The sequence below is a fragment of the Scyliorhinus canicula genome, chromosome 2 (assembly GCF_902713615.1).
Source record: "Scyliorhinus canicula chromosome 2, sScyCan1.1, whole genome shotgun sequence".
Classification (NCBI taxonomy): Eukaryota; Metazoa; Chordata; class Chondrichthyes; order Carcharhiniformes; family Scyliorhinidae; genus Scyliorhinus; species Scyliorhinus canicula.
In genome coordinates, this window is record NC_052147.1 from 36,837,325 (window position 1) to 36,864,969 (window position 27,645).

The 27,645-nt window shown below is 46.3% G+C and overlaps 1 protein-coding gene across 2 annotated transcripts; it reads right to left on the reverse strand.

The window, feature by feature from the left end:
* LOC119952644 (alpha-1-antitrypsin-like) lies at nucleotides 1-27,566 on the reverse strand. 2 transcript variants are annotated; one of them, XM_038776319.1, is made up of 5 exons: nucleotides 27,360-27,566; nucleotides 22,539-23,200; nucleotides 20,498-20,771; nucleotides 20,213-20,366; nucleotides 1-655 (listed from the first exon to the last, which is right to left on the reverse strand). In XM_038776319.1, the coding sequence occupies exons 2-5, from the start codon at nucleotides 23,173-23,175 to the stop codon at nucleotides 455-457; spliced, it is 1,266 nt and encodes a 421-aa protein (XP_038632247.1). In that variant the 5' UTR covers nucleotides 23,176-23,200; nucleotides 27,360-27,566; the 3' UTR covers nucleotides 1-454. The 2 variants fall into 2 exon arrangements, with proteins under 2 accessions (XP_038632247.1, XP_038632246.1); XM_038776318.1 differs by having other exon boundaries at nucleotides 27,341-27,562.
* Nucleotides 27,567-27,645: the final 79 nt, after the last annotated feature.

Consider the following 27,645-nt stretch of genomic DNA (forward strand, 5'->3'; position numbering starts at 1 on the left):
TGAGGTGGTCACTATTACACTTTATATTCCAGAATTTATCAATTGAATTTAAATTCCACCTGCTGCTCTGGTAGTATTGAAGTTAAGCACCTGAGCATCAGCCTGAGCCTTTGGATTACTAGTCCAGTGACAATACCACTATCTTATGTTTCAATTAAGTTGCCACTTAGTCTCCTACACTCCAGCATATACAAGGCTAGCCTGTCCAACCAAACTACAACATTTGTCTAACTTTCAGTTTTCAGTGATGAAGGATTACAGCTGAGATGTTAACTTGTATGTTCCCTTGGCAGATGCTGATGGATTTGCTGTGTATTTCCACCAATTCCTGGTTTTTAAAAAATGCAACAATTACAACAGTGATGTATCATAATATTGGGTTGATTACATATGTCTATCATTTATAGCCTTAGAATTGAGGTGTATCCTGATTTCTTCACTGTTCAGGTTAAATTCATGGGGAGGATTTCTTGGATGGATCTTTTATTCTTCCAAGAAAGAGTATGTTGTTTGTGTTTTCCTCATAGATGATCAAAAGGAATGGTTTGTTAAATGTGATCGAAGGTGGCAGTGACAGTGGGACCAATCCTATTCCAGTGCTTGCAGCTGCCTCCGTGGAATGCTCATCAACATCCAGCACTGCCTTATGAGTAACCTTGTGAAATGAGAGAAAAAAATAAATAAATTGAGCTGAAGATCTTATATTCCAAAATGCACTGTAAATGGTAATCATTGAAGAAGGTTTGATAAGATCATTGTTAAATTCGCATTTCAAAACTATAAAGCTCAACAATACAGTGAGTTTTTCACCTTGTCTTGCAACCTAAACTGTTCCATGGAATCCCTGCTGTGCAGAAGGAGGCCATTCAGCCCATTGAGTCTGCACCGACTCTTGGAAAGGGCACCCTACCTAGGCCCACACCCCACCCTATCCCTGTAACTCAGTAACCCCACCTAATCTTTTGGACACTAAGGGGCAATTTAGCATGATCAATACACCTAACGTGCACATTTTTGTACTGTGGGAGGAACCCAGAGCACCCGGAGGAAACCCACGCAGACAAAAGGAGAAAGTGCAAACTCCACACAGACTATCACCCGAGGCCGGAATTGAACCTAGGTCCTCGGTGTAGTGAGGTAGCAGTGCTAACCACTGTGCCACCATGTTCTCCCTGTTCTCTTTCTATAGCCCTGTATCTTACACATGTATTGCTGGGAATTACAAACATAAAAATTAAGAGCAGGAGTAGGCCACTCGGGGTCTTGAGCCTGCCCCGCCATTCAATATGATTATGTTTGATCTGATTGCAACCTCAACTCCACATTCTCATGTTATGGGCCTGGATTTAGAGAACCCCAAAGTGTATCATGGAGTTCATCTGACCCACAACTTTTAATAGATTGTGGTATGGGGAGCACACAGCCCACTCTACAGATACAGCAGAAATGGAAAAGTATTTTTTAAACCAATACAATGGGCGCGATTCTCCGACCCCACGCCGGTTGGGAGAATCGCGGGCCGCCCCATTTTTTCACGCGACGCCGGTCCGACACGCTCCCTCGATTCTCCCAAGAGGCAAAATCGGTCCCGTCGGGTTTCACGCAGCGCAAGCCGGAGAATCGCCCGAGACACCCCAAATGGCGATTCTCCGGTACCCCGCTATTGTCCGGCCCGGATGGGCCGAAATCCCGCGGCGTGACCCCACTTCACGCCGTCGCTGTTCACACCTGCTTTTTCTAGTCGTCAGCCAGTCGTGCTGGCTGACGCTGAGCACTGAGGAGGTGAGCGGACTGTCCCGGAGTCTCTGCAGACTGGGCAAGGCTTCCCCGAGAACGCTGCGGCCAACAAGGGGGGGGGGGGGGGGGGGGGGAGGGGGAGAGAGTGGAGGTGGGAGGGGGGAGAGGAGGCGAGAGGGAGGGAGTGGAGGTGGGAGGAGGGAGAGGGAGGGAGTGGAGGAGGTCGTCCATCCACGGATGCCACATGTCAGCCGCCCTGCCATGGCAGGACGGTGACGAGGACACGCCCGCAGGTTGTCGTGTGGCTGATGGGCAGATCCGACTGATGCACCGGTGAGGAGGACGTTGTTAACTGACCGTTGGACGCAGACAGCGACCAGGGGTTAGGCTGGCCGCGTGTCAGCAGCGCGACCAGGCCACCGGGACACACAGGTATCCCGTGGCAGGCGGCTGCCGAGGTGTCGAAGCACCTCCGTGTAACACGCCGTTTCTCTGCCCCCCACCACCCTTCTGCAGGTCACCATGTATGCCAACCAGACAGCAATGTTCACCGCAGTGGTTGGAGCCGCTGCACTGCAGTTGGCCATCCAGCAGCGTTGACAGCAACAGCCCAAAGTGGATGCAGATGCAGGGGCTGCTGCTGCAGCAGAGGGGTTGGCCTCGGAGTGGCCCGTCGTCGCCGTGCAGGCCGCAGGGGTTCATGGCCGGTATGTTCAGGGGGATGCCGAGGGGAACATTGACCCCCAAACGCTGAGAAAGGCACAGGATGTGGCACTGATGTTGAAGTGGATCGGGACGGGAGGAGGAGGAGGATGGCGTGCAGCAGCGTGGGGCGTGGGGCACAGGACATAGATATGACCCGGGTGCTGATTATGTCCAGGAGGCTCCCCCTCCTTCGAGGACAGTGGGCACGCGACGCGTTGGTGTCCGCAAGGTTCACGCACCGTGTGGGAGGGGATCGCTGAACAGTACCACTTGCATCATCAGTCTTGCACACGGACAGCACACAAACCCCCCCACCCCCGCACCCCCGCTCCGCGTACAACATCAACATCACCGTACCACTGCGGCACTACGGTACAGCACTACATTGATGACTGTGTCAGCGGGTGTGATCAGTGCCATGTTGAATGATGACAGCCCGATCTGCGATGAGCTGTGAGCTCAGAACCTTTAGACAAAGTCTGACTCATGGCAATAGCTGAACCATCCATCTCGGTGGTCGCTGCGTTTGTCAGGGACACTCCATCACGTGCCCGTGTGGGGTAGCTGGCGTCGGAGTGCCGAGGACTACGGTGTCTGACTGTGGGAGGGGGGTGGGGGGGGGGGAAGGGACTGCACACCCGACACCGACGTTTAACTGCTCGTCAACCCCAGTGACACTCAGTAACCATCAGGAGCCCCGTGGAACCGGACATAGCACAGAGTCTTACAAGTTAGGTGCAACCGTGAGTTTAATAGTGATAGTTATATACATATGCCCTAGCCCCTACAACTAAACTGTGCCCTGCACCGGGCCAACTTACTATGTGTTCAACTTCCTTGCCTTGCAGGCCCTACCACTACGTCTGGGTGTATCCCCAGATGGTACAGCGGGAGTGGAGGCGGACTGCTGAGAATCACAGTGTGGTGAATGTAATATATGAATGTATATATACTAATTCACACTGTTATTGTAAGCGCAGTAGCGCCATCCTACCACTAGGGGGAGTAGCGCTGGGAGCACTTAGGAACTTGTACTGGGCTCCACCCTTGGTTCCGCCCACGGCTCCTCCCCCTAGTGCAGCTGTATAAGTATCCGTGTCCAGAGTCAGCCTGGGCCACTACGAGTTCATCAACGGGTAACAGGCTGGCAAGTAAGTCAATTAAAGCCTAGATTCACATCGGAAACACGTGTCTGGTGAATTGATGGTTCCATCACACGGCCCGCGACATGGCTCCCTGTCGGCACTCGTTTCCTGGGGCGACCAGGCCTTGATGGGTCAGGCTGCTCGGCGGGCGTGCTGGATGATGTGGTGCCACCCTGCTCTGCCCGCTGCCCACTTGATGCGCCAGGGACAGGACGGGGGAGGCCAAGCATTCAGGGACGCCCCGTGATGGAGTTAATGGGACGGGCCCCAGAACCTCCTCCTCCCTCGGGGCGCCCGGTGGCCCCCGGGGCCTCACTGTGGGACGGAGGTGCAATCGGAGACATGCCCCGTCGCCCCACCGACACCTGGTGCTGCCAGTCCTGGAGGCCTGCAACGATATCGATCAGGGTCCGAATGTTCGCAGAGACGGAGTCCAGGGAGTGAGACATTCCTGCCAGGGACTGTGCGACCTCAACCTGTGAGTGCGTGACGCCATCCAGCACGTGTGACAGGCAGTCGATGCTCTCCACGACTGACTGCTGGGACTGTGCCATGACGTGCTGGGACTGAGCCATGACCCGGTGAGACTCGACCAGGGCCCGGAGCGCGCCGGCAATGTCGTTTTGGCTCTGGCGCATTGCTGCCTGTGAGAGGGCAGCCCTCTCCTGGGCCATGGATGATGCGTGCACGTGAAGCCCAACACCTTGCAGAACCTGACCCATGGCCGAAACTGTTTCACCCATTGCCTCGACCGCGGACGCCATCCATGCGGTGTCGGCCTGGGTGGCTGCCATGAGCGGCACCACTCCCTGCTCCTGAGCGCGGATGGACTCCTCCAACTGCATCTGCAGCTACTGGAAGATGGCCCTCATCCCATCATTGTGTCCCTGGGTTTCCAAATGCATTGGGTGTCCGGGTGGGTCGAGTAAATCCAGGAACCCGGGAAATGTCTGGGCGGCAGCTGGATGCTGGGCCTGGGGTGCCCTCCGACCGTTTAGCCCCTCTGCTGCTCCGAACTCCACCTGCTGTTAAGGCTCAGCTGTGTGGTGCTGACCAGACCGTGACCCAGGAGCCTCATCACTTATTTGCCCAACCGAGGTGAGTGTCTCTGGGATGGTGGATGGCGGATGGTGTGGGAGACAGCAGTGCCACAAGCTCCAGGTCCTCGTCCATCAGTACGTCCCTTGTGTCCTGGTCCCAATCATGGCCCAGCGCAGGGCGCACGCAGCCCATGTAAAGTTCCGCAGCGGGTGAGTCCGTTGACTGCGTTGCCGTCCTCTGAGCGTCTAGGTCCACAGACCCCGTCCTGTCCCCATCACTGTGTTGTCTCACGGCTCGACCTTCGGGCAACGCACAGCCATGATTTTCGTCACTGTCCGTCCTCTGTATGTCCCCCTCTAGAGTCACAGATTTAGAGGATGGCCCTCCTGGCCGACTTCCTGCCACCCTCTGGCGTGCGACCCTAGGTGCGGGTGTCATTGTGGATGGTCGTCTCTGTGTTGCACAAGACGGCCCTGGATGTTCATTGGCTGGCCCTGGGGAACAGAATGATACGGGGTTCGTTAGACACACTCGGCCGGGTGTACGGTGGTCCAGTGGGCAGAGTGTGAGGGAAAGAGGATGGGTGGTCCAGTGGGGAAAGTTTGAGGGGAGAGAGGATGGGTGGTCCAGTAGACAGAGTGTGAGGGGTGTAGCCATCTAAGATGGACACTGGGCTACAAAATGGAGAACTGCTAAGACTGCAGGGAAAAACAGTCTTAGTGAGGACAAGCAGCTTGCAGAAGACTGTTTTGCATTCTGCACGTACAGAAACCAGTTTCTGGCCAGGTGCAGAGTTTCAGCCAAAGGTGCAAATGGGAAACAGATCTGCATAGTAATGAGGTGATCCAGATCCAGACCCCGCACAATAGAAACATTTAAGTATCAATGGATACTTTTCCGTAGACGCCCAGACAGAATGGCGCCAAAGCAACCAACACAAAGAGCCGTAGGGATCGCCCCACCCATCGAGGAACGACCCTCAGATTGGGGAGTTTGGAAGATATCGATTGGGAGAGACCCAATCGATACCTGGCAGGTGAAAGAACCGCCCCAAGGGGGCACGGACTTCTAGGACCTATAAGAGTAGGTCCCGCATATGGTTCGGTCTGCTTGCTCCGGCCCAGGTCTGTTGTTCTGCTCCGGCCCAGACCTGTCACATCGCATCCTGACTCCAGTTTCATCACCGGCCGTTGAGCCTCAGCCATCCAACTGTAAGTGCCAATACAACGATCGCTACGTGATCCAGACCTTGCTAGATCTTGACAACTTTACGAATCAGAAAGTTGCAGACCAAGAACGGGACGAAGGCCTTGTTCCCTGACCTTGCCTGTTCCTGTCTAGATAAGTATTTAGTTGTTTAGTATTAGAAGCAAGTTAGTCTCTTTAGCGTATGCATGTGTATTTATTATATTTGTTATAATAAACACCAATCGTTTGGACTTACTAATCGGTGTACGGATTTATTACTTTGAACCTGACCTTGATATACTTGTGACGGTGTCTCAATACGGCACCTGGCGACTCCGAGCATAATTACACATACAGAGCCATAGCAGTGTTAAGCACACGGCCTTTAAACGGAGGCGTGTTAATCACACTCCAGTAAAACGGGCAACAGGGGGGAGAGGATGGGTGGTCCAGTGGGCAGAGTGTGAGGGGAGAGAGGATGGGCTGGGGGGGGGGGGCATGCAGGGTTGTCTCACTTGCTTCTGCACCTCCAACCTCGCATTACGCGACGTCCCGGGTGGCGGATCCCCCAGCGAGGTCCAGTGCCCTCTGTTCAAAGAACCCCTCTGGTTCGATTATGCTCCCGGTTGTCGTGAGCAGTCTTGTCCTGTTGGGAGGAAGGGGGTGGGCATGAATAGAGCATCACAATTAGGCGGGTATCATCAGGGCATTCAGATATAGGTAACATTAATGCTGGGTGGGGGGAAAGTTGGAGCCACACCATGGCATCTCTCCAGGGGGTCGCAGTGCTCATGTGGGTCTGTTACGACGTTGTTCACCCCCCTCCACTCACTCTCACCCCCCCTCCCCCTCCTGCCCGGGGGGGGGGGGTGATGAGGGACATGGGGGGTGGAGATGGCTGTGACCCGGGGGCACCCTTGAGGCACTTACCCTGGAAGCCCTTGTGAGGTCTTGGAGCTTCTTTCGGCACTGCACCCCGGACAGAGGGGTCTGCCCCACGGCACTCACTGCCATGCCAAGCCCATTGCACTGCGCTAGATGGGTGGCAATGGCCTCGTCTTGGGCAGAGGATGCCCCTGCGCTGCTCCACCTCATCGAGGAAGGTCTCCAGGTCCGTGTCACGGAACCTCGGCGTGGCCCTCCATGGCTCAGTCATCTTCCTCCTTCTTCTGCTCCGGGTCCATCCGTGCGTGGACGCGGAGTCATTCCGGAGTCGCGTGCTGACAACATGCATTTCACGACACGTGCCCCCATGTTCCTCACGGCCCCGATGCTAGCCCATTTCCCTCGACGGAGTTCACGACGGCGAGGTCACTCCGGCGCAACCTCAGAGAATCGAGCCCAATGTTTATTCTATGTACTCAAGTTAACCTTTTTAAAACATACAGTGAACATCTTAGCAACCATTAATTCAATTACAACCCCCAAGGAATACAACACTAAGTAATCCTTAATAACTTCCCAAACAACAGCCAGAAGACAAAAGAAACACCTTTTAACAGAAGCACATCAGGTTTACATTCGCTACTGAAAACATTTATAATTCCGAATACACCAAGATCAAGAGACAGTCTTTTCATGGCAGAGAGATCAACAGTACACCTGCTTTGTCTGGCTTTAGCTCTAACACTGAAATTGAAACCAAAAAAAACCACAGACACACCCAAGCTTTTCTCAAAGTGAAACTAAAAAGCAGAGCCAGAGCTCAGCTCCACCCACACTCTGACATCACTGCAGTAACATGAGCAGCTAAACATTTCTTAAAGTGACATTCTCATGACACTCAGCTACCTCCTTGCTTATCAAGAATCTATCTATCACTGCCGCAAAAACATACAAAGATTCTGCTAACACTGCATTTTGAGAAGTCTTCCTACACCAGATTAAAGTCCAACAGGTTTGTTTCAAAATACTAGCTTTCGGAGCACTGTTCCTTCCTCAATTGCCAGGCAGGAATGTTCCCCTCCAGTCGGGGAACACTTCAGCAGTCAAGGGCATTCAGCCTCTGATCTTCGGGTAAGCGTTCTCCAAGGCAGTCGTTAGGCTGCATGAGAACGCAGAATCACAGAGCAGAAACCGATAGCCAAGTTCTGCACACATGAATACGGCTTCAACCGAGACCTTGGATTCGTGACACATTACATTCACCCCCCCACCATCTGGCCTGGGCTTGTGAAGTCTGACCAACTGTCCTGGCTTGAGACAATTCACACCTCTTTAGCCAGGGGTTAACCCTCTCTCTGGCTCTGTAAATTAATTCCAGATAAAACGTAAAAATAAAAACCTAATTACCTGCAAATGCTCACATTCAAAGTATCATCTTGCATCTTTGGCTTTTGTCCATATAAATGTTTCTGGAATCTACCTCTTCATTCATCTGAGGAAGGAGCAGTGCTCCGAAAGCTAGTGATTTGAAACAAATCTGTTGGGCTTTAACCTGGTGTTGTACTGTACTCATCCCAGCCCAATGCCGGCATCTCCACATCACTGCATTTTGAAGAAGAGTTCCAAATACCCACAACACACAGAGAAAAGATTCCTCCTAATTTCTTGTCTGAAATGTGAAACCCCATATTTTGAGTAAGAAGTCTTACAACACCAGGTTAAAGTCCAACAGGTTTGTTTCAAGCACTAGTTTTCGGAGCACTGCTCCTTCCTTAGGTGAATCAGTGACCCCCAGTTGTAGATTCTCCCACAAGAGGAAATATCCTCTCGAAATCCATCCTGTTCAGATCCCTCCGAATCTCATGTTCCAACCAAATCGCCTCTTACTCTCCTGAACTCCAGCAGATACACGGGTAGCCTGCCCAACCTTTCCTCATAAGGCAACCTGCCCATTCCAGGTATTAATCTAGAAAACCTTCCCTGAACTGCTTCCAAAGTATTTACATCCTTCCTTAAATGAGACCAATATTGTACACAGTATTCTGGATATGATTGCACCAATGTGCTGTATAAATAAAGCATAACCTCCCTACTTTTGTATTCAATTACCCTAGCAATAGACAATAACATCCCATTAGTTATCCTAACTACTTACTAACATACTAACATTCTGCAATTCATGGACCAGGACAACCAAGTTTTCTGCATTCTCTTACCATTTGGAAAATATGCTTCTTTTTATTCTTCCTGCCAAAATGGGCAATTTCACATTTTTGCACGATTCCCCATTTGCCCCAAAGCATTTCTTGGATTTGCTCTAGTTTTGCCAGAGGAACAGTCATAGAAATGCAGCAGAAACCTCATGTTGGGCCTTAATGTGCTATTCCTCGAATCTCTGTCAAATTGGCTGAAGCACAGCTGGAGTAGCTCCAAGGAGTTTTGTTGGTGTAAACTTTCTGATGGAATATGAATTAATGATTGCCTTTTGCGACATGGTGCTTTCCTGCTGAGACGATGAACTTTGGACTAAGAGTGACTCTATCAGATGTATCTTCCAGAAACAATGATTCAATGATGACCAGTTCTCCATTTCTGCAGGAACTGTTCTTCCAAGCTGTCAAAACATCTGTGACCACATCCAGGACTGGCAACTCATGACCTTAGGACTGGCAACCAATAACCTTACTATCTTATATAATCACACGCGCAACCAATAACCTTACTATCTTATATAATCACACGCGCAACATATGGATTGGACACATGTAAGCTTCTGTGTGAAGAATTGATAGCCATATATGGCATGAACTGAGATATCAAGAGAATAAGGATTAATAACTAAATATGGTATGAACTGCGATACGAAGAGAATTGATTGGCTGCATGTAAATGAGAATGCTAACTAAGTGCATTAAACCAGTTTAAGCCACAGCTCAGAGAGAAAGTGTACTGCAGGTCTGCGGGGTCTAGAACCTTTCTCACAGAGCTCTGCAACAATAAATTGCTTTTTTTGCTCATGTTAAGGTCTACTTGTGAATATTTTCAACCAACAAGCTTCCTGGTCTCTATGGTCTCTGCCTCCACTATTCACGTGCACAATGCATTGCAGAAAATAAATTCTCTGCATCCATTCCCACCCTCTATGAGACAATGAATTTACAGACTTCTTGTCACTAACTCCTCTGCCAGAGGGAATCAATTTCCCCTACTAACCTTATTAAATCCTTTTGCCATTCAAAAAAAATCTCCCTAACATCTTCCATTTGCCTCCTCAGCTTCATTGGAAATAATCACAGTATCTGGAGCTGGGACTCTTTTCTCCAGAAACGAGAAGGTTGTCAGGCCACCGAATACATGTTTTTAAGATTATGAAAGGATCTAATAGGGTAGATGTGGCAAATGTGATTAGATCAGAACCACAGTCCATAAATAGTATATAGTCAGCTGGAGTGCCATAATATAGGAAGGATGTGATCACACAAGAGACAATACAGAGGAGATTCATGAGGACGTTGCCAGGAATGGAGAAAATGAGCTGTGAGGAAAGATTGAATTTTCTTTGGAATACAGGAGGCTGAGGCAATTAATTCAGTTGTGTAACATTGGGGTGGCCTAGATAGATAGGACAGGACAGAAGTAGCTCCCTTGGCGAAGTGGTCAATAAGCAGGGGCATGAATTTAATGCAATTGGCAGAAAGGTTAGAGTCGAGTTGAGGAAGATTTCTTTTGTGCTTGGGGTCTGAAACTCATTGTCTTGAAAAGGATGTAGAGGGAGAAACATTTATCACATTTAATAGATGCTTAGATAGGCAGCTGAAGTGCCATAAACTATGCTGCTACAGACTATGAGGTGGATTGTTGGATTAGGCTGGATAACTTTTGTCGGCTGACACAGACAGGATGGGCTGAGTGGTCCCTGTCTGTGAGGTAAATTTCATGTTCCTCCCAATTTTTCACAACTAGAGCCTTCAACTGATGAGCAGCTTCCAATCCCAGTGCTGCCATTCTCTTCCTTCACCTACGACCACTGCTGCTGTGGATTCTGAGGAATGCTCAACTGGCCCCAAAGCCAGGGAAGATACCTATGAACATATAAATTAGGAGCAAGAGTAGGCCATTCGGCCCTTTTGAACCTGCTCTGCCATTTGATAAGTTCATGGGTGATCAGATTGCAGCCTCAACTTTATTTACCCGTCTATTCCCTATAATCTTTGACTCCCTGGTCAATCAAGAATTTATCTGACTCAACCTTAAAAATATTCAATGATGCTGTCTCCATTGCTCGCTAGGAACGTGAATTCCACTGACTCACACTCCTCTGGGAGGAAAATAATTCTCCTCATCTCCATCTTTTAAAAAAATATATTTTTATTCTCCTTTTTCGCATTTTCATCCAAATTTACACCCATCAACAATCAATGGTAACAAATACAATGCCAATCCCCTGGCCAACAATTCCTCCATCCCACCAACCCCCAAACAACCCTCAACATTTCAAATACAAACATCAAGGAAAAGGATTCAGGAATCTACCATCCACTCATACAAAGTCACCAACAACATACACAGTCTAACCAACCCCCCACCCCAAAACCCCCTAATGTTCAATGTCATCCAATTCTTGAATGTGCATCATAAACAAAGCCCATGAATTGTAGAACCCTTCCATCCTTCCCCTCAACTCAAACTTCACCTTCTCGAGTGTTAAAAACTCCAACAGATCGCCCCACTACGCAAGGGCACAGGGTGGAGAAACTGACCTCCACCCCAACAGGATCCGCCTTCAGGCGATCAGTGAGGCAAAGGTTAAAACATCTGCCTCCGTACTCCCTTCCAACCCCGGCAGATCCACTACCCCAAATATGGCCTCCAGAGGACCTGGCTCAAGCCTCACATGTACCACCTTCGAAATTACTCTGAACACCTTCCTCCAATACCCCTCCAGCTTTGGACAGGACCAAAACATATGAACGTGGTTTGCGAGGCCCCGCCTTCAACATTCACAGACATCCTCTACCCCCTCAACGAGTCAGCTCATCCTCGCCTTTGTAAAGCTCTATAGTTGGCTTTGAAAGCAGACCAAGGCAGGCCAGAAGCATGATTCAATTCCCATACCAGCCTCCCTGAACAGGCACCGGGATGTGGCGACTAGGGGATTTTCACAGTAACTTCATTGAAGCCTACTTGTGACAATAAGCAATTTTAATTGAATTTAATTTAATTTCATTTTCTGTTGACTTCCAGAATGGAGTCGATAAGTTGTTGCCTGGCCGCCCTGTCTCCCCTATCTCTTTGTGCCTTGTAGGCTATCATCTCACTCCTAATCACCGCCTTCAGTGCCTCCCAGAACTTCCCCATTACGGTTATTTGTAACATGCTCGCTTATGGCTTGTGATATATTTTGGCCAGCAGGTCCGTGTCCAACCTCCACGTGGGGTGCTAGGCACGTCCCGTCTCTAACCTCACGTCCATGTAATGTTGAGTGTGGTCGGAGGTAACTATCACGGAATATTCCACTCTTACCATTCCTGGATGCACCGCTTTCCCAATGCAAAGAAGTCTATCCGTGAGTATGCTTTGTGCACCGGCGAGAAGAACGATTCCCTCTCACCGGGGTGTAGGAATCGCCATGGGTCCACTACCCCCATCTGTTCCATGAATGCCATCAATTCCCTAAACATTTCTCCGATCTGGGGTTTGATCAGTCTGTCAGTGTGTCCTGTTCACGGTTGGTCGCCCTCCCCCATAATCAGTCAGTGCTTGACAATGTCGGGGATTTTCGCCACGGTCTTTTTTATGAAGGCTGTGTCGTCCTCGTTGGACCAGAACTACCAATGCCCGTCCAGGACACTGCTGACCATGACGTACCATTCCCCTTGGTCTATAACCGTCCTTGCCGCACTGAACCTCGTCCTCTTACTAATCAATATGGCTACCCCCCTAGCTCTTGTACCGTAACACGAATAATAGACTGTCCCATCCAGCCCTTTCTTACCCACAGTTGGTCTTTCTCTCTCAGATGTGTTTCCTGCAGGAAGACTATGTCGGCTTTCAGGCTTTTTTGGTGGGCAAAGACTCTTAATCTTTCACCGAGCCATTAAGTCCCCTAACATTCCAGGTGATAATCCTGGTGGGAGTTTTTGTCCCCCCACTCCTGGGGCACAAACCATATTTGCCTGATGGATCGGCCCCTGCACTCCAGGGTTTCCCTTTGTTAGGAGGCCATCCGAAATGGCTGCGGTCGCCATTCTCACCAGGAGGGAGGGCCCCTGTGCTCTGGGGCTTCCCTTTGTCCAGTGGGGTACCCAACACAGCCGCCAACTGTGTGTATGCCACGTTGGGGCGCCCCTGCATACTGGGGTCTCCCATTGCCCAGGGATCCTCCAAAGTGGCTGCTTGCGGCACCATCTTGTATCCTCAGTCTGTTCCTCACTCGCTGAGGCCCGCATTGAACCCAACTCGTTTTTGTTGCTCCATTCTTTTTGTGTTCCTTGTCCCCCCCCCTTCCCTGCATCGTCCTTTCCCCGTATCCCCCGAGTTTTCCCTCTCCTCGTCCCTTTTCTCCCCACCAGGCACTCCCTCCCTGCCGTGAGGTATGCCGCGGTCCTCCTTGCTTTCTGTCTTCCTGTGCTAGCTATTTCTGCTCGTGTGTGGTGGCCCCCTCCCAGGGCAGGCCTAGCCTCTCCCTTATGCCCACTGACTGCCCGTTTTCCCTGTTTAAACCCTCACCTGCCTTCCCCAGTCCTCACTTCTCTCTATGACCCAGTCTGCCGTCTTCTTGTACAGAGCAAACTTCGCCTGGTTAAACAAAGCCCTCCGTTTTGCCAGCTCTGCCCCAATGTCCTGATAAATTCTGATCTTGTATCCTGCCCAAATGCACACTTTCATCTGGCATGTCCACCGCAGGTTCCCCTCATGGTCCCGATATCAGTGGAGCTTTGCAATAACCGCCCTTGGCTGCTACCCGGCCTTAGGTTTCGGTCTGAGTGACCTGTGCCCTGCTGAGCTCAGGAGGTTTGGGGAAGCTCTCTTTCCTGATTAAGTCGCCCAGCATTTGGGCGACATAGTCCGTTGGGTCTTTGCCCTCAATACCTTCTGGCAGGTCCACAATCCGGATATTTTGTCATCGGGACCTGTTCTCTTGGTCCTCGACTTTTCCCCTTAAGTTCTCCTGGACTGCCACCAACCTTTTTACCTCTGCCTCCAGGGCAACAATTCTGTCACTCTAGTGGGTTGATGCCTTTTCCAGGTCAAGGATAGTCCTCTCCTGAGTCGCCACTTTCTTCCCCAGCCCATCGATTGCCTTCTGCATGGTGGCCATTGCCTCCGCCACCGCCACCTTGACCATCACCTGGATTTCTATCCTGATTGCCTCCTTCATGGCGGTCAGCTCCTTCATCATGAAGCTTTTCCATCCATCTGCAGGTGGTGGGGCGGGGAAGGGGTGTGGGAGGCTGATGCTTGGGTCACTGGCCATCCTCTCTCCTGGGTGATCGGCGCCCCTTCCCCTCATGTGTCTGCCATCTCGTCCAGGTGCTGGTTGCGGTTCCTTCCGTTGCTTCTGCCATCTCTTCGGCCCCTCGAGCTCCTGTTTGCTGACAGCTTTTCTTGGCTATTGAGGGATTTGGTTTTCTTTGAAATTTGGGCAAAATCCAACTAAAAGTGCCCATTTCTTTCCCGGGCTTGGAGGGGGGCGACTTGATTTGTGTCTGCTCAGCACATCACCGTTACCGGTACTCAGAAGCCAGCTTTTCTTTTATGCACGCCAAGGGACCGTTATATTCCTTAGTGTACTCTCTCTTTCCCTCTTTTTATTTTTCTTTAGTTTACTTTACTTTTCTTCTCTTTCTCTCAGAGGCAGGTTGGTGAACATGATCGTCCTGGTCCAGCTGCCTGCCTGGATCTCAGCTCCACAATGGCCTGGCTTGGGCCCCGCTTGAACTTGTCTGCACCTCTGCTCCCTCGCCACCATCCTCGGGCCCAGACTCCACATCCGGTTTTCCTACTGAGGAACTCCAATTTTGTTCATGTAAAAAGAAAGAATTTTTTTTTCCCTTCGATCGGGCTGATAAGCCTGAAGTGCCAGCGCCTGCGCGGGAGCCCCCGAGATGCAGCCTCTACTCCAAGCCGCTACCTTACGTGCAATGTCAGCCCGCTGCATCTCAGGTTTCTCTCTCTCTCCTTCCGACTCTCCAGTCGCTCACCCAATGGTCCCTTCTTTTCAACTCACTATACTACCGTAAGTGCCTTCCTATGCTGAGTTGATAACTTTTCAAGCTTTCGATTGTCCATTGCACTTAGAAAAAGGTATTTTTAATGGAGAGCCTCCAAGTGCATGCTAGCCCATCTGAGCTCAGGCCCCGCCCCCCTTCCAATGCAATTTTAACCATTCTAAAGTAAGGAGACCAAATTGTGCCCACTAATCCCGATATGGTCTCACCAATACCCTGTACAACTGTAGAAGGAATTTCCTCCTTTCATATTCCATTTCCCTTGTAATAAACAACAACATTTTATTCACTTTCTTAATCACTTGCTTTATCTGCGTACTAACTTTTTGTCATGGACCAGGACATCCAGATCCCTCTGTACTGCAGAGTTCTGCACTCTCTTTCCATTTAAATAATATACTTCTTTTTCATTCTTTCTGTTAATGTGGACAAGTTCAGATTTTCCCACATTATACTCCAATGAAATTTTGTCCACTCTTTAAACCTATCTATGTTTCTTTTACTCCTTAGTTGCTCTTCACAAGTTGCTCTCCTCCCTATTTTTGTAATCTGCAAATTTAGCAACTATATATCTGTCCCAAGTTATTAATATAGATTGTAAATAGTTGAGACCCAATACTGATTTCTGATGGCACCCTACAAGTTACACCTTGTCAACCCAAAAATGACCAATTTATCCCTACCCTCTGCTTTCTGTTGGCTAGCTAATCCTTTATCTATGCCAATATATTATTCGTAAACCATTAACTCTTATTTTGTGTAGGGACATTTTATGTGGCATCTCATCAACTTTCAGTTGTAAGTCAAATACACCACATTTACAAGTTCCGCTTTATCTCCATTGCTTGTTACTTCTTCAAAAAATTCAAATAAATTCGTCAAAAACTATTTCCCTTTCACAAAACCATGTTTACTCTATCTGATCGCATTAAGATTTTCTAAGTGTCCCGTTATATCCTCCTTAATAATAGTCTAGATTTTCCCTCTATCAGAGATTATCTAACTGATCGTCTCTTTCTCCGTCTGTCTTCAATAGAGTTACATTTTCAATTTTCCAATCTGATTTCTCCAGAATCTACATAATTTTGGAAAATTACAACCAATGCATCCACTATCTCAGCAGCCACTTCCTTAAAGACCTAAAGACACAGGCAATTAGGTCCTGGTTTGTCAGCCTTGAGTTCTAATATTTTTCTCAGTGCCTTTTCCCTGATGATTGTAATTGTTTTAAGTTCCTCCCTTTCACATCTTGATCTACAAATATTTCTGGGATATTATTTATGTCTTCTGCAATGAAGACAGATGCAAAAATCTGTTCAATGCTTCTGCCATTTCCTTTTTTCCTATTATTAATTCCTAAACTCATTCTTTAGATACACAATGTTCATTTTAGATACTCTTTTTTTAAATACTTGAAGAAATTCTTATTATCTGATGGTATATTTCCTTCTAACCTTCTCTCATGCTCTTCTCATTCTTTTCATTAATCATTCTGCGCTTTTTTAAAACAATTCTGTCCAGTCTTCTTTACAGAATTGATGCTTTTTCTTTCAATTTGTTACTTTCGTTAACTTCCTTAGTTAGCCACAGCTGGTGGGTACTTCTTATTCAGCCTTTCTTTCTCACTGAAATATCTTTCCTGACAGTTCTGAAATATCTCCTTAACTGTCTGTCACTGCATCTCCACCATCTTACACTTTAATCTAATTTCCCAGTTCAGAGGTGGCACCTTAGCACATTGGTTAGCACTGCTGTCTCGTAGTACCAAGAACCCTGGGTTCAATTCCGGCCTTGGGTGTTTACATATTCTCCCTTCTCTGCATGGGTTTCCTTCAGGTGCAGTCACAAAGATGTGCAGGTTAGGTGGATTGGCCATTCTACAATTGCCCCTGAGTGTCCAAAGATGTGCAGGTTAGGTGCGTTAGAGTTATAGGGATAGGGCAGGAAAGTGAGCCTCTGTAAAGTGCTCTTTCAGAGGGTTGGTGCAGACTCCATGGGCCGAATAGCCTCCTTTTACACTGTAGGGGTTCTATGAACTTTAACCAGCATAGTCTTCATACTCTTCATCTCAGTTTAAAACACTAGTCTTAGACCTACCTCTCCCACTTGCAAACGAAATGCAAAATTAACTTTTTTTTTGATTGCTGCTACCTCCCTAGAAGCTCCTTTAGCATGAGGTAATTCATTAACCCTGTCTCACTGTGCATTACAAGGTTTGGAAGAGTCTGCTCTCTAGTTGCTTCTAGAACATGCTGCCCTAAAAAATTGACCCAAATACTCACTATTGACCCAAATACTCACGGTTGTTAAGGGGCCCATAAAATACCCACATCGAGTGGAAATTCTTTAGATCACATAGTTTGGATGCGGTAGTGTTTGCGCAGTGTGTCCAGGAAGCTTTTCTAACACAGTATGTAGATTGTCCGACCAGAGGGGAGGCCATATTGGATTTAGTACTTGGTAATGAACCAGGGCAGGTGATAGATTTGTTAGTGGGGGAGCATTTTGGAGGTAGTGACCACAATTCTGTGACTTTCACTTTAGTTATGGAGAGGGATAGGTGCGTGCAACAGGGCAAGGTTTATAATTGGGGGAAGGGTAAATACAATGCTGTCAGACAAGAATTGAAGTGTAGAAGTTGGGAACATAGGCTGTCAGGGAAGGACACAAGTGAAATGTGGAACTTGTTCAAGGAACAGGTACTGCGTGTCTTTGATATGTATGTCCCTGTCAGGCAGGGAAGAGATGGTCAAGTGAGGGAACCATGGTTGACAAGAGAGGTTGAATGTCTTGTTAAGAGGAAGAAGGAGACTTATGTAAGGCTGAAGAAACAAGGCTCAGACATGGCGCTGGAGGGATACAAGATAGCCAGGAGGGAACTGAAGAAAGGGATTAGGAGAGCTAAGAGAGGGCATGAAAAATCTTTGGCAGGTAGGATCAAGGAAAACCCCAAGGCCTTTTACACATATGTGAGAAATATGAGAATGACTAGAGCAAGGGTAGGTCCGATCAAGGACAGTAGCGGGAGATTGTGTATTGAGTCTGAAGAGATAGGAGAGGTCTTGAACGAGTACTTTTCTTCAGTATTTACAAATGAGAGGGGCCATATTGTTGGAGCGGACAGTGTGAAACAGACTGATAAGCTCGAAGAGATACTTGTCAGGAATGAAGATGTGTTGCGCGTTTTGAAAAACTTGAGGATAGACAAGTCCCCCGGGCCTGACGGGATATATCCAAGGATTCTATGGGAAGAAGAAATGAAATTGCAGAGCCGTTGGCAATGATCTTTTCGTCCTCGCTGTCAACAGGGGTGGTACCAGAGGATTGGAGAGTGGCGAATGTCGTGCCCCTGTTTAAAAAAGGGAATAGGGATAACCCTGGGAATTACAGGCCAGTTAGTCTTACTTCGGTGGTAGGCAAAGTAATGGAAAGGGTACTGAGGGATAGGATTTCTGAGCATCTGGAAAGGAACTGCTTGATTAGGTCAGCACGGATTTGTGAGGGGTAGGTCTTGCCTTACAAGTCTTATTGACTTCTTTGAGGAGGTGACCAAGCATGTGGATGAAGGTAAAGCAGTGGATGTAGTGTACATGGATTTTAGTAAGGCATTTGATAAGGTTCCCCATTGTAGGCTTGTGCAGAAAGTAAGGAGGCATGGGATAGTGGGAAATTTGGCCAGTTGGATAACTAACTGGCTAACCGATAGAAGACAGAGAGTGGTGGTGGATGGCAAATATTCAATCTGGAGCCCAGTTATCAGTGATGTACCGCAGGGATCAGTTCTGGGTCCTCTACTGTTTGTGATTTTCATTAACGACCTGGATGAGGGAGTTGAAGGGTGGGTCAGTAAATTTGCAGATGATACGAAGATTGGTGGAGTTGTGGATAGTGAGGAGGGCTGTTGTCGGCTTCAAAGAGACATAGATAGAATGCAGAGCTGGGCTGAGAAGTGGCAGATGGAGTTTAACCCTGACAAGTGTGAGGTTGTCCATTTTGGAAGGACAAATATGAATGCGGAATACAGGGTTAACGGTAGGGTTCTTGGCAATGTGGAGGAGCAAAGAGATCTTGGGGTCTATGTTCATAGATCTTTGAAAGTTGCCACTCAAGTGGATAGAGCTGTGAAGAAGGCCTATGGTGTGCTAGCGTTCATTAGCAGAGGGATTGAATTTAAGAGCCGTGAGGTGATGATGCAGCTGTATAAAACCTTGGTCAGGCCACATTTGGAGTACTGTGTGCAGTTCTGGTCACCTCATTTTAGGAAGGATGTGGAAGCTTTGGAAAAGGTGCAAAGGAGATTTACCAGGATGTTGCCTGGAATGGAGAGTAGGTCATACGAGGAAAGGTTGAGGGTGCTAGGCCTTTTCTCATTAGAACGGAGAAGGATGAGGGGCGACTTGATAGAGGTTTATAAGATGATTAGGGGAATAGATAGAGTAGACAGTCAGAGATTTTTTCCCCGGGTGGAACACACCATTACAAGAGGACATAAATTTAAGATAAATGGTGGAAGATATAGAGGGGATGTCAGAGGTAGGTTCTTTACCCAGAGAGTAGTGGGGGCATGGAATGCACCGCCTGTGGAAGTAGTTGAGTCGGAAACGTTAGGGACCTTCAAGCGGCTATTGGATAGGTACATGGATTAGGGTAGAATAATGGAGTGTAGGTTAACTTCTTAAGGGCAGCACGGTAGCATTGTGGATAGTACAATTGCTTCACAGCTCCAGGGTCCCAAGTTCGATTTCGACTTGGGTCACTGTATGTGTGGAGTCTGCACATCCTCCCCGTGACTCCATGGGTTTCCTCTGGGTACTCCGGTTTCCTCCCACAGTCCAAAGATGTGCAGGTTGGGTGGATTGGCCATGAAAAATTGTCTAAAATTCTTTGTTTAACCTAGGACAAAAGTTCGGCGCAACATCGTGGGCCGAAGGGCCTGTTCTGTGCTGTATTTCTCTATCTATCTATCGGTGATTTCCTTAATTTTCTATTTCTTACCTCTACCCAAACCGATTCTACATCTTGATTTTCAGAACTAAGATAATGTCTCACTACTGTACAAATGCCATTCATAAACTAACAGAGCAACTTCACTACCTTTTCCTGGCTTACTATCTTTTTGAAAAATCAAGTGTTTTCGGGAGGTCTGAATTCAGTTAGTTAACAAAAACTGAAGTTATGAAGGAGTATGCTTGTTTTCATTCTAGTTAATATACACATAGATACATCCCAAGTATGCAAGTGCCAGAACAGAAGAAAATATTTTACATTTAATGAACTTACCCGTGAAACTTTCAGACTTGTATTTGCACTTATTCCAAATAGGTCAGCATGATCTGTAAATAGATCTCTCACACCCATTTCCATTAGGATATTTTTCAGCCCGCAGGATATTGACAATGATAATTTTGGAAAGGAGAGTTGATATCGTCGTTTGCTGAATGAATTATTGAACACAAGCAAAAAACATTTTAAACCATTTAACACTTGCAACTGGTAGAAATACCAATTTGAGAAAAAGAATCTTCATATATTTAGCCTGACAGTTTAGAATGAGATCTTAGTTACCTGCGGTGGCTAATTTGGTGGAGCCACTCTTCAAATTTTTCTCGGGAAAGGTTTTGTTCCACACATTCTAGTTTTCCTTCTGCAGGCAAGACGGCGATCATCGATGCATTTCCAACATAAGGTAATTTTATTACACTACTGGAAAGCTGGTGGTCAGGTATCACACTGAACCGGTTGTCTTGGTGCATCATTTGAACTTTTACTTTCATGGTCTTGTTCACATTAAAGAATGCTTCGTGAGTAATTTTGGGATTAAATGGGCGTTTCCAGTTTCCTGTCGGACAGAAATGTGGCAGAATTTGGTAATATAGCAGTCTTAGTTCTGACAAATTGACTCTGAAGGAGTAGTAGTGAGTGGAAAGCAGATATGAGCTTATTTGTTACACTGTTCTAACACACTTGAAGCCTGAAATTCTACACTGGGTCCATCTCCATTGAAAGTGCTTTTGATGGAAAATGGAGCAGAATTTGGTTCCACTAGAATTTTGTTCCCTGGAAAAGAAGCCATAAAATTACATAGAGATGGGAATGTGTGATCATCTGCTGGTCATCTCAACTTCAGAGGAGGTATGTCTGGGGGAGCTCTAGCATTTCCCGAGGTAACAGATTCCTTCATGGATTGCTCATTGGACCACAAGTCTATTGAGAGCCTGTGTCTTCCGTTAGGGATCTGATAAAAGCTACAAAAGATGCATCGTCTCGTGGAGTTGGAGCTGCTGGTGGGGGAGGTGGATCCTCCATTCTATAGGCATGGCCTGATAGCTGGTAAGAAAGCTGAAGCAATGTGCGGCTATGTACTGTGAGGCCCTATCTGGAACTTCTCTGCTGTGTTGGAGCAGCATGATGATATCTCTGAGATTCCCAGCCTCCTCTGGGGTGGGCACTGATGATGCACCCTTTCAGGCACGATGCACTGACTCCAAAGATGGTAATGAACCTGTCCCTTTGAGATGGGGCTATCCTACCTCCCTCAGGCAGTAGGGGCTCCTGCTCCCCAAATCTTCCAGTGGTGGAACATAATTTGCGAATTTCAGCCCTTTGGTGTGATGCTCACTGTCAATGGTTGATCTTTTCTAATAAAACAGCAGTCTTACAATCAAATGTTGCAAATTTTAGTTCTTGGTATTGCCTCATGGCAATCACCGAGTACCTCTTTCCTGGGCCTGCCTGTTTAAATATAGCAGCTACAGATGTAATGGAATCTTTTGGACCTACAGATGTTATCCAAATGGCAGAAAGCTCTTCAGTTGTTGGTAAAACTCCCTCGAAATAGTTATTCTGAATAATAATTTGCACACAATAAGTGTTCGCCCAACATTAGCACAGGGAAAAGCAAGGGAGTCTTTATTCTGCAAAGATTACCCAATACAGTGAAGGTAGTGAGGCCATGGAGGATCAAATTCCAGAATTGCTTATCCACAGGAATTGGGAGAGGAGAAGAATTTTAGCGAAATTAGAATGATTCCAGGAATATGGACAGAGTGAAGATGCTTGGGTTGTTCTCCTGAGAACAGGGAAAGTTAAGAGAAGATTTGATAGAGGTGTTTGAAGTCATGAATGGTTTGGATTGAGTAAATGCGAAGAAACGGTTTCCAGTGATTGAAGGGCACAAATTAAAGGCGATTGACAAAAGAACCTGAGACGGCATCAGGAAAAACAAACTTTTTAATGCAGCACGTGGTTAGGATTTGAAATGCATTGCATGATAAGATGGTGGAAATTTGTGAAGACTGTATGGTTGATTTCTGGGATGTATGTCTCCCGGGGTGTTTAATTGTAACCTGTTTTGATACATGTTTATAATAAAATACATTTAAAAAAATGTTTCTAAGATGTAAATACCTGTATTCTCCTTTTCTATACAGAACTACACATCATTGACTGCTGTGTTTACCAGACACTGAGCTTTTCAACACCTTAGCTCACGTAGCTTATTTTGTTTGAACTGCATATTTTCCATCATGGATAGATCACATTTAGAATAATAATTCTTGATAATAATAGATACATGTAAAACATTCAATGCCAAAAATGGATTTACCTTTAAAAAAGATGTAGTTAATAAGCATTAGTTTAGTTGAAGGGTCAATCTGTGAAAACATGTCTTTAATTTTTCCTTTTGTCATCTTTTTCACGTAATCATTCAATTGCAGCCTGGCATTTTCAGGATCCAGGTTAAAATCTAAAGGAAACACCTCTGCATTGTAAAACTTCTTAGTCTCATTTAAAAAGTTTGGCAACACGTCAAAACCTTTTTGAATATGAAGAGAGTTTCCTGTAAATAGCTGAAGCTCATTGTGTTCTGCCATTAGGGCATGCAGAAGTTGCTTGTAGCCTCTGTTCATTTTTGCTACTCTTTCCTCGGTCATGTTATTGAAGTGAAGTCCCTTGAAAAGCTGCTCACGAGTGGCGGATCTGGTGCCAAGGGATAGCATGGCTAAAGCGGTGGATATACTCAATGGGGAGAAGAAAATGTTAGAGCTGCTGTGGTTGGCAATTTGTTTGTAGAGGTTGAAAGCAAAGTCAGAATTTGCAGAAGAAACCATTGCCATATCAGATTCTTGGTCATGACTGTGAAGGATGTGTTTGAGATGGTCATGACGTTTCTTCTTCAATGCAGAAACTTCTGTTCCAGTGAATGAGGTAATGATTAACAGCAAGATTAGTGGAGGAGGCATGGTGTTTACCAATTCTTCTTGACTCCTGTTTCCAATAGAAGAAAATTTGAGTATTTCAAAAGTACATTTCTTCTCCTGCCTCCTTTGTAAATTATTTTTCTTAACCAAACATCCTTCCCTGCATTTTCCATATTATAATTTTACCAGTTGAATTGTTGGGAAGATATGTCTTTCCAGATTCCTGAAAATGCAGTTTCAACTCAACCACAAAGAAGAATACAACAATAATATACATTTATTTAGTGCTCTAAATAATGAACTATCAATAAGCTGTTTACAGGAGAATTATAAACAATGTATGACACTAAGCCGCATTAGTGAAGATTCAGTTAGATGACGAAAAGCTTGATCAAAGAGGTAGAATTTCAGGAGTGCCTAGATGGAGGAAAGGGAGGTATAAAGAATACCACAGTTAATTTACTCCTAACATCTCCACTTAGCTCAGGGTACAATGTTATGACCTCGAAATTTCACAGGGTAAATTGCATCCATTGGTTTTAAGCAGTGATACATTTCAGTGGATGGGAAATCACCTGAGGTTTGCCCAGGAGTTTCGAATATATATTAGGTGAATCTATTTGTGGCAGAGGAACTCTCATCATTTATCCGAAGGCATTATTTGAGAATGTTGAGAAATTGAATATTTGTCTGCAATTGAACTCGATGTTAGCAGCCATTTTGTGATTGAAAATAACTCTATCAGGAGATCTCTGGCAGAATGTAGATCTATTTTAGAATGACATTTTGATTTTAGGTCTCGGGTGAGTTGATCTCAGCCAAGGTGTGAGTGATTATTCCAGTCCAGGAAAGTGGGGAGGATAATAATTACATTAAAGCTGGAAAGTTTTGATCCTGGCCCCGGGTCACTGTCTGTGTGGAATTTGCACATTCTCCCTGTGTCTGCCTGGGTTTCACCCCCACAACCCAAAGATGTGCAGGTTAGGTGCATTGGCCATGCTAAATTGAAAAAAGAAATTGGGTACTCTAAATTTATTTTTAAACAAATAGTCACCAATGATACCTTGTGTACTTCTGATCTATGGTTCTGTGACACAGTGCTCTTCTGGTTATGCTGTTATTTTGTCACTGTATATACTCCAATAGTATATTCTTTCTGAACAGCTCAGACCTCTTGGGTTGTTGCTCCCCCAGTCCCCTAACTTTAGAAGATCCTACTCCCACTATCAGAGGCCAACCTTTCAACTATTGCCTTTTGGCAATGTCTGGCGAAACCAATTGATCTTGCCACCTTTTATCTTTCGAGCAATGGACAAATTGCTGATTTAATGGTGATCTTGATGAAAAACAACATAAAGCAGTGTCGACGCAGATTGAGCACAGCTAAAGTACAGCCCATTGCAATATGGTGCTATTTGGGCCCTAAAGTATTGAAAGTAGATTTTTCAAAGTTGAACAGATGGGCAGGTGCATGTGGAAATTCCAATTATATAATGGATTCACTTTAAAGACTAACAGGAATAAACCCTTACTCTTGAAAAGGAATTGGGCCAGAAATTACTGAAAATAATGGTGCACCAAGCAATACAAGCCATTATTAATACACAAATCAACAAGCAACTGGCAGGAAGGAAGAAATGACCCATGAAGTTCAAATCATCAAAGTTGTTGGATGATTAAGCCACTGGTGCTGTTAGCTTTGCTCAAACAGCATCTTCCCGTTAACATCATTGTGATTTTCCTGAAGTTGCTGCCTTTGCAGGTTAATTGCCCATTCAAGGCATAACATTAACTGCAATAATTAACAACATGAGAACCCTTGTAATGATACAATGATGGCTAATGACTGCCAATTAACTATTCTTGCCCAGAAAGTGAACAATTATCAGTGTGGAATTTCATTCCTTCAGATTGTGAATTATTTTAGGAGATGTTTAAATTGTCAAATTTTAAATTTAACGTTTTTTCTTGCTTGACTTTTTGGTCTCTTTTTTCCTCTCTTTCTTTCCTTCTCTTTCCGTGCCTCATTTTCACATTAAATTCACCTATTCTAGTTCAGCCAGTCTCTCTTCTGTATATTTCTTAAGCCTTTAAATGTAATTATTGAACAAGATATGCTGCTTTTCGTGATATTCTCCATAATGTCAATCTTTATTAGTGTCACAAGTAGGTTTACATTAATACTGCAATGAAGTTACTGTCAAACCCCCCTAGTCGCCACACTTTGGCATCTGTTGGGAACATGGAGGGAAAATTCAGAATGTCCAAATTACCTAACAGCACATCTTTCGGGACTTGTGGGAGGAAACCGAAGCACCCGGGGGAAACCCACACAGACACGGGAAGAACGTGCTGACTCCACACAGTGACCCAAATGGGAATCGAACCTGGGACCCTGGTGCTGTGAAGCAACAGTGCTAACCATTGTGCTATCGTGCCTCCTGGTAAATTTCTGTAACTTTATGGGCAAAAACATTAAAACCTAAACATGCATGAACAATGCAAATAACAGGGTACACAATGAGATGGCCATCTCCAGTGAAATATGGCACACGAAGTATGATTCGGCACTGCATGATCATCGGGACTGTTCCCTGCGCTCCCCGCGAAGGGGGTGAGTGACAGGGTGCTCTCGGGGGTCTGGGTCGGGGAGGGGAAGATATCCGATATCTACAAGCTTATGCAGGAGAAGGAAGAGGCGTCAGTAGAGGAGCTGAAAACGAAGTGGGAGGGGGAACTGGGGGAACAGATCGAAGACGGGACATGGGCTGATGCCCTGGAGAGGGTAAATTCTTCCTCCTCGTGTGCGCGGCTTAGCCTCATCCAATTCAAGGTGCTGCATAGGGCCCACATGACTGGGACGAGGATGAATAGGTTCTTTGGGGGTGAAGATAGGGGTGCCAGGTGCTCGGGGAGTCCAGCGAACCATGCCCATATGTTCTGGGCATGCCCGGCATTGGAGGAGTTCTGGAAGGGGGTGGCGAGGACGGTGTCAAGGGTGGTGGGATCCAGGGTCAAGCCAGGATGGGGACTCGCGATCTTTGGGGTTGGGGTAGAGCCGGGAGTGCAGGAGGCGAAAGAGGCCGGTGTGCTGGCCTTTGCATCCCTAGTAGCCCGGCGAAGGATTTTGCTACAGTGGAAGGACGCGAGGCCCCCAAGCGTGGAGACCTGGATCAATGACATGGCGGGCTTTATTAAGCTTGAGAAGGTTAAATTCGCCCTGAGAGGATCGGTGCAAGGGTTCTTTAAACGGTGGCAACCTTTCCTCGACTTTCTGGCTCAACGATAGGGTACTGGGACAGTAGCAGCAGCAACCCGGGGGGGTGGGGGGGGGGGGGGGCGTTGATTATGTTAGCTTATTTTATTTAAATTTGATTTATCTAATTTTAATTTATGGTTAAGTTCTCTTGTTTGGGGGGGGGTGGGGGAATGTGATACATGTGATGTTACGGTATGGGGGGAATTGTGGGTGTTATGGGGCTGTTAGTTACATATTACTGCTTTTTGCTATACTTTTTGTTATATTTTCTGCAAAAAATTCCAATAAAAAAATTAAAAAAAAAAAAATGATCATCGGGACTGCTGGCTGGAACAAGGTCTACAATGCTGTAAACCCAATCCTCCCAATTATGCTGCCTATGAGCATAAGCCATCAACTTCATTTCCTTCCAAACAGATTATATTTAAGTTCCACTGAATCTATCGTGAGCTGTGAAAACAAACGTAGATCTCAAAAAACTATGAAAGCGTTGAGCTCAAAGTCAGACCATCCTGAACTTGTTGAGTCACGTGGATAAAAACTTGCGTTTCTCTCAAAGTGCAGGACAAATTCAATTAAAGGAACAAGACGTAAGGGAATGATGCCATTCTCCATTCTGCAGAGATATATCTACTGGCATAACTTCTGGACCTAAACTGTTTCTGTTAATGACTGTTCAATCGTATTTCACATGTGAACATTTGTTGTGGATGATTTTTCTGCACGATTGAAATATCACGTTGTGTTCCGTGAACCAAATAATCATGCCACAGCACAAAACAAAAGAAAATAATCATCAGCTTAAGTACAGTTAGTGATAGTCGGGGGATATCCAATAAGGAAACATAACTAACAATATTCGTAATAAAGCTGTTCATCAATGACGATCCTGCCCTGCTAAAATGCCCCGCAATATTCTGCAAAATGCTAATTTTCTGAACACATTACCAATCGTTTCAGGACCCACTTATTAGCTGTCCTTCTTCGAGCTCCTCAGCAATTTGTGCTTTACTGTTCTCTGGCTTTTTGAAAATAGAAATGTGTTGAAACATCGTCAGACCGTGGTGGCTTGTCCGGGAGGTCACATACAGAAAGTCAACAGCAATTTAGTTTGCTTGATGCACAAGCCTAGTTTTCTAAATTATTTTATCTGCTATTCATTAATGTTTAACTGGGTTACTTCAATGGAATCACTTTGCTGTATTTTTGATAAAGAACATTTGTTATTAAAATGTTCTTTATTGTTACTTGAA

Bases quoted from the DNA above. Each gene is read 5' to 3' on its own strand.
- LOC119952644 (XM_038776319.1), bottom strand. From the start codon at position 23,175: ATGCCTCCTCCACTAATCTTGCTGTTAATCATTACCTCATTCACTGGA. The intron at 20,772-22,538 runs GTAAATCCATTT...TCTGTCCGACAG, and splicing joins TAACTACATCTTTTTTAAAG to GAAACTGGAAACGCCCATTT. The intron at 656-20,212 runs GTAAGTTCATTA...TCATTTCACAAG, and splicing joins CAAGTCTGAAAGTTTCACGG to GTTACTCATAAGGCAGTGCT.